This window comes from Pseudorca crassidens, chromosome 1 (assembly GCF_039906515.1).
Source record: "Pseudorca crassidens isolate mPseCra1 chromosome 1, mPseCra1.hap1, whole genome shotgun sequence".
Taxonomy (NCBI): domain Eukaryota; kingdom Metazoa; phylum Chordata; class Mammalia; order Artiodactyla; family Delphinidae; genus Pseudorca; species Pseudorca crassidens.
In genome coordinates this window covers 101380453-101392678 of record NC_090296.1, presented here as the reverse complement: position 1 = coordinate 101392678, position 12226 = coordinate 101380453, and the positions used below count along the sequence as shown (strand labels likewise).

The window sequence follows — 12226 nt, the reverse complement described above, 5'->3', positions numbered from 1 at the left end:
GAAACCATACACACTGTAGGGTCAGCTTAGGTTCTCAATTTCATTAGCCAAGGAAATAAAATTGTTTTGAGAGCAAGGCAGCTGTGCTTAGATGCAGAAAATCAGCACACTTTGCCATGGTCCCCAGTGCCCCCAACAGAGGCACTCAGGTACCTGCTACCCTGTCCCTGCAAACAGTCTCCTGGGATTGGGAAGGCTCTATATTTGTTACTCCTTTGCTCGTTTATACTGGTGGCTCACACACCAGCCTGGAAGAACTTATACAACAGTCCATGTGCTGTACTCACAAGGGCGTGTTTCCAGACAGCCAGCGTTCCTGGTTCATAACCCGAACTGTGCACCAGGAAGGACACTTTCCTACCCAGGGGACAAAGCAGAGTCCTTGCCCTGGGGTCCCTGAACACCCTCTCTGCCTCCACATTCCAGCACCCCTGAAAGCCTGTTTGTTCACAGTTTGTAAATTTTTATTTTTTTATTTATGAAGAATATATATCACATTTTAAAATATATACTCCAGAGATTTGGCTATTGTAAATAGTGCTGCAGAGGACCTAGGGGTGCATGTATCTTTTTGAATTCGTGTTTTTGTTTTCTTCAGATATATACCCAGGAGTGGAATTGCTGGATCAAATGTTAGTTCTATTTTTGAGGACTCTATACTATTTTCCATAGTAGCTGCACCAATTTACATTCCCACCAATAGTGCAGGAGGGTCCCCTTTTCTCCACACCCTCACCAACACTTGTTATGTGTGGTCTTGTTGACTATTCATTCGGACAGGTGTGAGGTGGTATCTCATTGTGGTTTGGGTTTGCATTTGCCTGATGATTAATGATGTGGAGCATATTTTCATGTGCCTGTTGGCTATCTGTCTTCTTTGGAAAAATGTTTATTCAAATCCTCTGTCCATTTTTTAATAGGATTGTTTCTCTTTTTGGAGGTGAGTTGTAGGAGTTCTTAATATATTTTGGATATTAATCCCTTATTAGATATATCATTTGCAAATAACTTCTCTCATTCAGTAGGTGGCCTTTTTGTTTTGTTGATAGTTTCCTTCACTGTGCAAAAGCTTTTTAGTTTGATGCAGTCCCATTTGTTTATTTTTGCTTTCGTTTCCCTTGCCTGAGGAGACATTTACGAAAAAGTATTACTAAGACTGATGTGAAAGAGCGTACTGCCTGTGTTTTCGTTTAGAAGTTTTATGATTTCAGGTCTTACATTTAACTCTTTAATCCTGACTGCCTCCTTTGTCGTAGATTAATTGCCCCTAAAAGTGTGCGTTCTTTTCTGGGCTCTCTGTTCTGCTCTGTTGATTTATGTGTCTGTCTTTATGCCAGTACAATACTGTTTTGATGACTGTAGCTTTGTGATTAACCAGAGATTTGAATGTTTAAGCAGCCACCCTGGATATGTTGTTTGAGGGATTTGAGAAGCCTTATGAATCAGAAAGGGCTGCATGGAGGGTTTTTCTAAGCCAAGTTCAATCAGGGCAAACACTGACCCACTCTAAACCTGACTCTAAGGGGTTTGTGGTCCTGGAAGGTTTTGTGATCAGCTGGTCAATTTTTCTTTCCTTTCTACCACATTAATGCTGATTCAGGAAAACATTTCTGTTTGACTCAAAGGACACCACTGAGCTTTTCTCCTCCTCCTGGTGGCTTCAAAGGCAAAGGGAGCCCTAAGCCAGGTCTTCTTGTATTAGCTGCACATGTTACAGGGAAAAAACAGTCACCTGGGGCCAGTGGGAACTAATGGGTGAGTGTAGAGTGACCAGCGGCCAGTGAGAAGTCCAGGCAGCGGGAGAGCCTGGCGCTTTGCATCAGATGACTTATTCCCAGCTTCCTAAGCTTTCTGTAATCGCGTTGCTGTGACAAACAAACTGAATCTCTTTTTAAAACATTGCCTTTGTAGCCCCTTCATTAATCTTTCTTTAAAAAGAAAAGAAACCTGTGGTACTTAGATGCTGTCTGCATTTGCCTCTTTGGAACTAATTCCTTTCTTTGCATAGGTAGAGTATAAATGTGAAGGTTTCCTTGAGAAGAACAGAGACACCGTCTATGACATGCTGGTTGAAATCCTGAGAGCCAGCAAGGTTTGTAAAGTCCTAAGAGGTGGTTAATGTTATTCATTGTGTACTTGACGTGGATCTGGATGTGTATCAGGAAAGAGTAAGAAGTGTGTGTGTGTGTGTGTGTGTGTGTGTGTGTGTGTGTGTGTGTTAACTGTCTTGTAACAGCGAATTGTAGCCCCTGCATACAAAAAATGACTGTTTCGGAACTGGCACTAAAATATGTTTCTAGCTTCTGAAAGCATGCACATTTCCACTATATGCAAAATCAGAAATCAAATATGCAGATGACAGAGACGAAGGACAGATAATACAATCATTTAAAGAATCATAATTCACATTTTATTCATTCACTCACTTATAAAGCACTTATCATGTGCCAAGCACTGTCCTAGATTCTGGGGATACAGCAGTGAACAGGGCAGACAGGGTTCCTGCCCTCATGGAGCTCACATCCCAGAGGGAGCAACATACCTTACACATGAAAGCAAGCAATGGTAGGTAGTGCCAAGTAAGTGCTCAAGGAAAACCAAAGCAAGATGGAGTGCTGCTCTGCATATGTGAGCTCCTTGAATCCACGGTTCTGTATGATGAAGTGTCACCGTAAGAGTGACTTCTGGCTTTTTCTTTTCCTCCTTAAACATTTCTTTCCATTTAAGAATTTTAAGAATTCAAATTCTTAAAATTTGAGAAAAAGGATATTTCATACACAGTCCTTCATTTTTTATGAAGATTTGGTTATCATATTTATTTTCCTTCTTTTAGAAGGTCCCCAGTCCTTTGCTGATGCTTAAGTATTTTTTTTTTCTTTTTTTTTAAATTTTATTTTATCGCAGTATAATTGCTGTACAATGTTGTGTTAGTTTCTGCTGCACAGTGAAGTGAATCAGCTGTAAGTATACATATATCCCCTCCCTCTTGGACCTCCCTCCCCACCCATCCCACCCATCCCACCCATCTAGGTCATCACAGAGCACCAGATGCTCAAGAATTTTGACAATTTCCCAAATGAGCCTGAGCACTTCCCACTAATGGTCATAAGTAAATCACAGGCCATGGCAACTTCAGTTATTAAAATTGATTTATGACAGAGAATTCAGTGTAGAAATAGCCTGTATCTGTGTACGGAATTAGTTGACGTATTTCACCAATTGTTTACCTGGGGTCCAGTCTGGAAGAGGGACACAGATCGTGGTGAGGCACAGATAGGTCTCTGCACTAAGCCCACAAGCTGTCAGAGGCCTGGGAATTTCAGATTCGCTTGTTCCACAGGGGCTACAGGATGAATCAGGCAGGAATTCTCCCCCAGAGAAGATTCTCAATGTCTGATTTAAAAGAAGAAAATACGAGATCTTCTCCAAGAGGGAAGATAAGACATTGAAAGAAATAAGTGATGCAAGGTAGAAAATAGTGAGTGTCTTAAAAGAGGTACAGATCAAAGATTAGGGTAACTCAGAGGAAGTTGGGATTAATTTGCGCTGGGACACCAGGGAAGTTATTGTGAAGGGGGTGGGGCTAGAAAATATTATTATAGCACCTTGAGTAATGGGTAGGGTTTGGATCTGCAGGGATGAGAACATGGGGTTAGGAGGGAGGAGATTCCAAGTGCAGAAGCAACGTGAGCCAAGGCGCAGAGGGAGGAAGAATAAATGCTTCTCCTGTTCTGACACTTGGAGTGATACCCACATACAGACATTCACATGCTTTCCCTTCTGCTCCCATTCCTGGGAAAGAAACCGTCAGTCATCCCGAGTGAGGACGACCCCCCTGTGGAACTGAGATTTGGCCAAGATTGTTCCTTTACCCCCCTACTGGTTTAGACGTCGTTGTTGTGACCATTTCCTTGATTGTTCCAGCTAAGGACTGTGGGCGAATACTTTTGACATTGAAACCCTCTCTGTTCTTCCCAGTTTCATCTCTGTGCCCACTTTTTTCAAGAAAATCCGGTTCCTTCTTCACCTTTCGGTTCAGCGATCACAGTTAAATCTGCAAAGCCAGTCATCAAGCCAAACAACAAGCATTTCCGGAGCACCGTGGGGAGCAAGGTACTGAGAGAGTTTTCTGAGGGCGAGGGGGCTGAGGGCAGGGAGCCAGGGATGGGTGGGACCCATTCCGGGCCTGGACACGGGCACTGGGTTTCTTCAAATCTGTTAATATAAATGCAAACTCAAAGAAAAGTAGTAGTTCATCATCATAGTGCCTCGACCTCTAAGGCTACACGCATCTGAGCAAACCATATGTTTGCACAGTAACCCGAGTCACTAAAGTCCTTTGCTGTTTGGGAGTATTGGATGGAGAACTGCTCTGTCCACAAAAGCAGGATATGCTGATAAACCCAGTCACAGACTAAAACCTTTCATAATAGGTGTTTATGCTTGAAGTTAACTTTTCCTCTTCTTGAGTAACTTATCAAGGTTGGACCTTTTTTTTTTTTAAACATCTTTATTGGAGTATAATTGCTTTACAATAAGGTTGGACCTTTTTTTTTCCTTTTAACCCGGATCTAAGCATTAAATTTCAGCACGATATTTGTCACCTGACCTTGTTTCCTAGTTCCGCAGCTCTCTGTACTTGCTCATGGAGACCCTCAATGCCACCATGCCCCACTACGTTCGATGCATCAAACCAAATGATGAGCAATTGCCCTTTGAGTAAGTGTTCTTCTGCAACAGAGTGGGGAAGAAACACCGAGGAAACGGTTTCTGTCGTGATGTTGGAGAATTTGCTTGCAATTGTCGTGAACTTTACTGTTTCTCGGTTTTTAAATGATTCAGAACAAGCCTGCCCTCTACATATAATGTTAGCACAACCCCTCTGGCTAAGCCGTCTCATCTCCGGGATTAAGCAAAAGGGTTAGATTTGAAAGAATTATTCTACAGCTAAAGCTTACGCAACTGAGAAAGCCAGAACATTTTCCCTGATGGTAAGAATTTGTATGTGTTTGCAGGAGAAATGCTGTAGAGGGGTCTGAAGTTTTGTCTTCAAACATGCCATGAGGCCTTACTTAGACTTGTTGTCTGGGGCCCCAGGGAAAAGGCCCAGACCCACGGTGGAAGTTATAGAGCGCCTCTTAGCTGACTCAAGCTGAGAGGTGTCTAAGGGAGTGGTCCGTCTGGAGGTGGTGACTGTGTCCGTGTGTCCTCAGAGGGTCAGGCCTAAGCCAGAGGGCCACCTGTGGGGTGTCTTATAAAGGGGACTCAGCAACCAGTAGGCGCTGGGACGGGTGAGCTTGGACATTTCTTCCACTCTGGTTGTCATTCGAAGCTCAGCCCAAAGGCCGTTTCCCCACAAGGCTTCTCGCTGTTGCCTCCCTCAGTCAGAATCAGCTGCTCCTTTCCCCGTGTCCTCAGTGAAGCTTTCTGAACTGTTTCACAGAGGTGCTCTCTTCGTTTGACGTGCAACACGTATTTATTAAGTATCTGCTGGGCTCAGGGATTACACAGGCCGGTCTGCTGCCCAGGAGCTCACGGTTGGGGCAGGTCCGCTACACTGTTCATGGGCCTGTTTATCAACTGCGATGGCTTAACACATGATCAGATCGTCTTCTTTCAGGTTTGACTCCAAGAGAATTGTTCAGCAGCTGCGAGCCTGTGGCGTTTTAGAAACCATTCGCATTAGTGCGCAGAGCTACCCTTCTAGGTACGTTGTCAGTTCCTTGTTTGGGGGGAAAAGTGCCCAACTTCAGGTCTGTGCTGAGATCCAAGGGAGGGGCTGCCGCGTTTTCATCAGGTATGTTCATAAGGTGTCCCGCTGTGCTGTGGGAAGGCCAGATGAACGAGCACCATGTGAGACAGAGGCCACCGTCCCCACCCTCACACCCCACCCTCATCTCCGCACTAGTGAGGGTCGCCCGCTGCCTCCCCAGTGCCCCTGAGAAAGGGAGCTGGAGGGGGAGACAGCTGTCGGAGCGGAACGTTAACAGGAGGCATCCAGGGAGCAAAACCATCCAGGTGTGCTCAGGTGAGGTTTGTGGGCAGTGGGTCAAACATCAGGGTCATTGTCCCCAGAACAGTGGCAGGTACGCCCTTGGGGTCCACAGGCAGCATGCGTTTCCTCCGGCCCGGCTCCTTAGGTCTGCCTTGACTTTCCAGGTGGACGTACATCGAGTTCTACAGCCGCTATGGGATCCTCATGACCAAGCAGGAGCTTTCATTCAGCGATAAAAAGGAGGTGTGCAAAGTCATTTTACACAGGCTCATCCAGGTCAGTCCTGCTGTCTCCTGGAACCACGGGCTCGCAGACACTGTCCTCATCTCTGCCTCTGTCTCAGGGCTGTAACTGTGTGAATGCCTAAGCAGAAAGGAAACGTGCCCCGCGCGTCTGTGTGCTAAGGAGATCAGAGCAGACCTACTCATGGGGCGTCATCTCCTGACAGCAGGAGTCACCTTGAGGGACCCGAATTCAAGCCCTGGCCTCCACCGCCACCGTGTCCTCCTGTCCTGCTGTGTTCTCTCACAGCCTAGGGAGCTTCTGCGGGCCAGGCTTATGTTACACAGTCAGCTAGACGGTCGCTGAGCCGGGGGTTCCTGGTGTGGCCCTCAGTGTGGACTTAGAGGTTTGCTGAAGCCATGACTTGTGACAGAAAAGAAGTGGGGAAGCAGTTATCATGGCCAGGAAGGGGTTGGTAAAGAGAAGCCAAAGGAAGACAGAAACCAAGCCTTTCCAGGTGCCTCTGCTCTTCTGTGGAAACCACCTATGAAAGGCTGGAGCTCCCCGGCAGCCCAGCCAACAATGCACACACCCCTTCCCACCCCACAGACGGATGCCTCACCCTCAAGTCCGTTTCTTCCCCAGAAAGAAGCTTTAAACAAACAAGGCAAAATATAAACCTCTAGGTCATAATCAGAGCTTTTCTGCTTTATGTCAAAGAGATGTCAGAATAACAATGTTGTGGCATGTTTGGATCTCTCAACATCTTTTCCAAGTACTATAGAAAATCTGAAAGATTTTGTTTCTGATTATGTCATTTTTCTCTTCCAGGATTCTAATCAGTACCAGTTTGGTAAAACCAAAATTTTCTTCAGAGCAGGGCAAGTGGCTTATTTAGAGAAACTCCGGTTGGATAAACTGAGACAGGGTTGTGTTGTGATACAAAAGCACATCCGTGGCTGGCTCCAGAGAAAAAAATTCCTCCGAGAGAGACGAGCGGCCCTGATCATACAGCAGTACTTCCGGGGTCAGCAAACCGTGAGGTATGTTGGAACCAAGAAGACGTGTGCCATCATTTGGCTTTCTTCGCAGTCCCCTCGGGGGGCGGGGCCTCCTTTCTCCTGGGACCCAGGTGCAGATGCGTCCCCCCGAGGTGGCCGTGAGCCTCCAGGTGAGATGGGTGTGCCCTCGGGGGCAGGTGGTGTTGACTGCCTGCTGTCCCCACGTGGCAGAGGTGACAACCAGGACCCTGAAGAGGGGAAGCCCTGATCAGCGTGCTGCTGAAGAGGGTCAGAATTCCTGGTGAGACCCGGTAGAGGGGCTGGGCCGCTGGTTCCTGGGAACCGAAAACACCTAAGGTGATCAAGGTCCAAGTGAAGCCTCAGAGTAAAGACACCAGTGACCAGCCTGCCTTGCAGGTGGTGGGGCAAACCATGCCTGGGGGGACCATGGCAAGGCTCTACCCGCAGGCACTAAACCCCTGGGTGGGGCTGCCTGAGTGGAGGGCAGTTCCGCCGGCCACGCCCACCCCGCCCCTCCTTGAGTGCTCCCAGGAGGCCATGCTGGCCTGGCCAGCAAGACGGGCATCCCTCCTGGACAGCACTTTGCGGTTCTGTGTCTGCCCTGCCTCCCTCCTTCGCTTGCTCTGAGGGGAGTTGAGGGCGCAGGTGTTTAAGGGTCAGGCTGTGTGGCTCAGCCTCCCTTGTCCCAAGCTTGAGCCTGACCTCCAACAGCATCTGGGCTTCTGCACGTGGCTGACACACCACAGCCTTCATCTCGGCACACCCCAAACTGGACTCGCCATTCCACCACCCTACCCCCACCCCAGCCCACTCTTCTCCCAGGCAACCATCTTACACAGAAACACAGCCAGCCTTGCCCTCCCGAGCCTCTGGTGTCAGTTAATAGCAGCAGTCTCGAGGGCAGGAAACTCCAGAGTTAGCTTCTTCCCCAAACTCATGCTCCCTTTCCATTTGGGAATCACCGTGGCCTGGGATTCTGTTCCCCACTTGCCTCTTGTGTTTGTCCCGTTCATTTCATTCCTGCACCCGTGCCCTGGACCTTCATCATTGTTTGCCTTTCACTCTACAGCACAGCCCTCCACCTGCTGCCTTTCTCTCCCATCTTCCTAAAGCAGGGCCTGCCCTGCTCCTGCTGTGAATGCCTCCAGTGGCCCCTGTTTCCCACAGAAGAGCACTCAGGTTTCAACGTGGTATTCACGTCCGCCCATGGCCTGGATGCAGTTATAAGCATGGAAGCTCTGTGGGGACAGGGACCATACTTGTCTGGTTCCCACTGCATCCATCCGTAAGACCCAGCACAGTGATTGTCACATAGTAGGTGTTCTACTCATATATATATATATATATATATATATATATATATATATATATATATATATATATTTTAGTAACAAATTGTCCCCATCTATCTTTCTCACCTCACAGACTACCAATTTTCTCCATGTGTCTTACATTCTAGCAATTCCAGACAAATTCCCTTTTTCTGCATATTTCAGGCACTGTTAGGCCTTCATGCCTTCACTGGTCCCTTAGTCTGAAATGCCTTTTCCAAACTTCAGTGTCTACAGAAATCCTACTTTTCCATTAAGGCTGGCTGACATCTCAGCTCTTCCCAAGCAGAATGATATTTCAATAAGATCTCTCTTACAGATCTTTTAGTAGTTATTTTACTTTTCTTCTTATCCCACTTGACCATTTCTAAGTCCTTCTGTTTCATGAGGTTGCAAACATTGAAGGTAAGAACTTTGTGTTCACCCCCAGTCCTTCAGATAGGTCCTTCGAAAAACTTTTTCCGTAAGGGCCAAATATTTGGGCTTCTGGGGTCATGTGGTTTCTCACGCAGCTGTTAAACTCTGCCTTTGTAACGTGAAATCAGTCATGGGCATTTGTAATTAATAGTTGCAGCTGCATTCCAGCAAAAGTGGACAATAATAGGTGGGAGGCTGCAGATTTGGCCCCCAGGCCGTAGTTTTCCAACCCCTGATCTAGAACCTCCAGCGTGATTTCCCACAAGAATGACTAGAGGAATGAGCAGGTGCAATGCCAAAGCACAGTTGTGTTGTCACGGTCTCTGTGGGTATGTGAGTGACAGTGGGGTGATCGGCCTGAATGTGAAGAGTGTGGCCGTTCCCACGTGGTGCTTCGTTCCTGGAGCAGGTCCACGTTCGGATCAGGGTGGAAAGGAGAGGTAATGACACTGATCTTGAGTAGACGTTAGCATAAACCACTTACAGCGTTTAATGTGTAGATTTGCACAACATTTGAACATGCCTTAGTTAAGAGGTGTTGCACAAGCTTGCCCTCTGGAGTAGGTGTCAATGCCCTGTGGGTAACAGATTTACTCTGCATTCTTTTAAACCAAGGAAAGCTGTTACCGCCACAGCCTTAAAAGAAGCATGGGCAGCCATAATCATTCAGAAGTACTGTCGTGCGTATCTTGTCCGCAGTTTGTACCAACTGATTCGCGTGGCCGCCATCACCATCCAGGCCTACACCCGAGGATTCCTGGCGAGGAGGAGGTATCGAAAGGTGCGGCTTTCTGGGATGTGAATGTCTGTTCGTACATGTCCACCACAGGTGGGATTTGGTTATTGTTTCAAAAGTCTAGGTAGGAGAACATTTGCAAACGATGCTACTGATGAGGGATTGATTTCCAAAATATACAAAAGAACTCGTACAGCTTAATATCAAAAACACCAGCCCAATCAAAAAATGGACAGAAGACCTAGATCGACATTTCGCCACAGAAGGCATACAGATGGCCAGTAGGCACATGAAAAGATGCTCAACATGGCGAATTATTAGAGAAATGCAAATCAAAACTACAATGAGGTATCACCTCACACCCGTCAGAATGGCCATCATTAAAAAGTCTACAAATAATAAATGGTGTAGAGGATGTGGAGAAAAAAGGAGCCCTCCTACACTGTTTGTGGGAATGTAAATTGGTGCAGCCACTATGGAGAACAGTATGGAGATTCCTTAAAAAATTAAAAATAGAGTTATCATATGATCCTTCAATCCCACTCCTGGGCATATATCCAGAGAAAACTCTAATTCGAAAAGGTACATGCACCCCTATGTTCATAGCAGTGCTATTGACAGTAGCTAAGCCATTGGAAGCAACTTAAATGTCCATCAGCAGAGGAATGGATAAAGAAGATGTGGGTGTGTGTGTGGGTGTGTGTGTGTGTGTGTGTGTGTGTGTGTGTGTGTGTATACAATGGAATATTACACAGCCATAAAAAAGAATGCAGTAATGCCATTTGCAGCAACATGGATGGGCCTCTAGATTATCATATTAAATGAAGTAAGTCAGACAGAGAAAGACAAATATCATATGACTTCAGTTATATGTGGAGTCTTTAAAAATGATACAAATGAACTTATTTATAAAACAGAAATAGACTCACAGACACAGAAAACAAACTTAGGGTTAGTTACCAAAGGGGATAGCAGGAGGTGGATAGATAAATTAAGAGTTTGGGATTAACATATACACACTACTATATATAAAATAGATAAACAACAAGAACTTCCTGTATAGCACAGGGACCTATATACTCTATCTTTTAATAACCTATAATGGAAAAAGAATCTGAAAAAGAATATATATATAGGTATAACTGAATCACTTTGCTATACACTTGAAACTAACACAGCATTGTAAATAATTACAGTTATTTACAATGTAAATAATTGTCATTTACAATGTAAAAAAGAATCTGAAAAAAGATAGGTAATAGTGCTCTGTGGGTTGATTACAAGAAATTCATATTTTACCCTGTAGGAATATTTTGGTAGTTTTATCTCCCAACATTGGAAGAGTTGATGAGTAATACAGTAGAGACCCAGTTTGCGTTTCACAAAATCTTGTTTTAAAGATGCTGGAGGAACACAAGGCTGTGATCCTTCAGAAGTATGCCCGGGCGTGGCTGGCCAGACGCAGATTCCAAAATATCCGACGATTTGTGCTCAACATTCAGCTTACTTACAGAGTTCAGCGTTTGCAGAAAAAGCTAGAAGACCAGGTAGGTGTTCCCAATGCATCTTTCATATTTACTTTTTCTAACAGATATATTTTGTTCTGGCCCAGTTCCCTAGCTATGCTGTTGATGAAATTCTTTTAAGGCAGGACAGGAAGAATTGAACATAAAATTTTCTCTACCATTTGAGCCACAACCTTGTCCCCTTTAGCGTGGGTTGTGCGTTTGCGTTATATGTTAACTAGATCCTCTTAGAAGACACAGGAAAGCCTACCCACCCCCTCCTCCCCAAAAAAGCAATTTCCTCCTGGTGCCAGCAAGGTAGCTGCTTACGAGATAACTTTCCTTCCTTAATCCTGTAAAGGGTCACAGTGATCCACTACTTGTCTTGTTGGACTACGTAAACTGTCAATATATTACTTTGACGTATAGCCCTTTGTCTTAAAAACTTATGTAACTGTGCTTTGACCTCTAACAGGCGGAACAGTGCTCAGAGCTTTCTGAAAGATTGTCTCCTGGGTTATAATCCTCAGGTTGGCTCGAATAAAATACTTTATTTCTTTTTTAAATTGAATATTGATTAATTATTATTTTTTTTTTGTCAACACTGTTAAGATTTATGCCCATGTTAGGAGGTTCAAACAGTTTACGTGGACCAACTGAGCTAGGAAACAGAAGCGCACTGTGAAGGGCTGATACATATGGTTGTGTAGGTTGCGCACTGCACAAGGGCACCTGCCCAAGAGAGCAAGTGGGGCTGAAATCCATTCTGGCTTCACTTGCCAGCCCATGTGTCTTGGTATAAAGCTGTACTGCTTTGAGGCATGGGTGCCTTTTTCTAATTTGCACAAAGATGCTACCTGCATGCCAAGCCATGCTCCCTCAGGGCTGCACTGGCCCAGAGAAGTTGCCGTTTTCTAACTTGCCCAAAGGTCCACGTGGTCTAGCTACAGCCCTGCCAAGTTTGGGGAGATTCCCCATACCATTCCCATTGATAGGAA

The 12226-nt window shown here is 45.6% G+C and overlaps 1 protein-coding gene across 2 annotated transcripts in view; it reads left to right on the top strand.

Moving 5' to 3' along the window:
* The window catches only part of MYO5C (myosin VC), a 118120-nt gene that overhangs the window by 47804 nt on the left and 58090 nt on the right, over nt 1–12226 (top strand). For both annotated transcript variants that reach the window (XM_067747322.1, XM_067747331.1), the window contains 8 exons: nt 2009–2092; nt 3979–4113; nt 4622–4719; nt 5621–5707; nt 6160–6271; nt 7049–7260; nt 9603–9768; nt 11124–11270. In XM_067747322.1, the coding sequence (XP_067603423.1) occupies nt 2009–2092; nt 3979–4113; nt 4622–4719; nt 5621–5707; nt 6160–6271; nt 7049–7260; nt 9603–9768; nt 11124–11270 (1041 nt within the window). The remainder of the gene's footprint in view (nt 1–2008; nt 2093–3978; nt 4114–4621; nt 4720–5620; nt 5708–6159; nt 6272–7048; nt 7261–9602; nt 9769–11123; nt 11271–12226) is intronic.